Raw genomic sequence first — 211 nt, forward strand, 5'->3', positions numbered from 1 at the left:
GCTGCTGGTGCTGCTGCTGCTGGGCGTCCCTTCGCTTTGGCCATCTGCTGCTGCAGTTGGCGCTTCAGCAGCAGCAGAGGCAGCAGCAGCAGATATTGGTGAACGCCGTAGGCGCGAATGAGAAGCAGTTGGAGAGCCCGCTGCTGCTTCTGCTGCTGCTGCTTCTGTTGCTGCTGCTGCTGCTGTTGCTGGGACGCGGCGGCGGCGAGCC

The 211-nt window shown here is 64.0% G+C and overlaps 1 protein-coding gene across 1 annotated transcript in view; it reads right to left on the reverse strand.

Moving 5' to 3' along the window:
* The window catches only part of ETH_00033980 (uncharacterized protein), a gene marked incomplete at both ends in the record, with an annotated part of 1,836 nt that overhangs the window by 1,384 nt on the left and 241 nt on the right, over positions 1 to 211 (reverse strand). Inside the window, one exon of the mRNA XM_013374761.1 lies at positions 1 to 209. Coding sequence (XP_013230215.1) covers positions 1 to 209 — 209 coding nt within the window. The remainder of the gene's footprint in view (positions 210 to 211) is intronic.

This window comes from Eimeria tenella, genomic scaffold (genome assembly GCF_000499545.2).
Source record: "Eimeria tenella Houghton genomic scaffold, Eth_scaff2279, whole genome shotgun sequence".
Taxonomy (NCBI): domain Eukaryota; phylum Apicomplexa; class Conoidasida; order Eucoccidiorida; family Eimeriidae; genus Eimeria; species Eimeria tenella.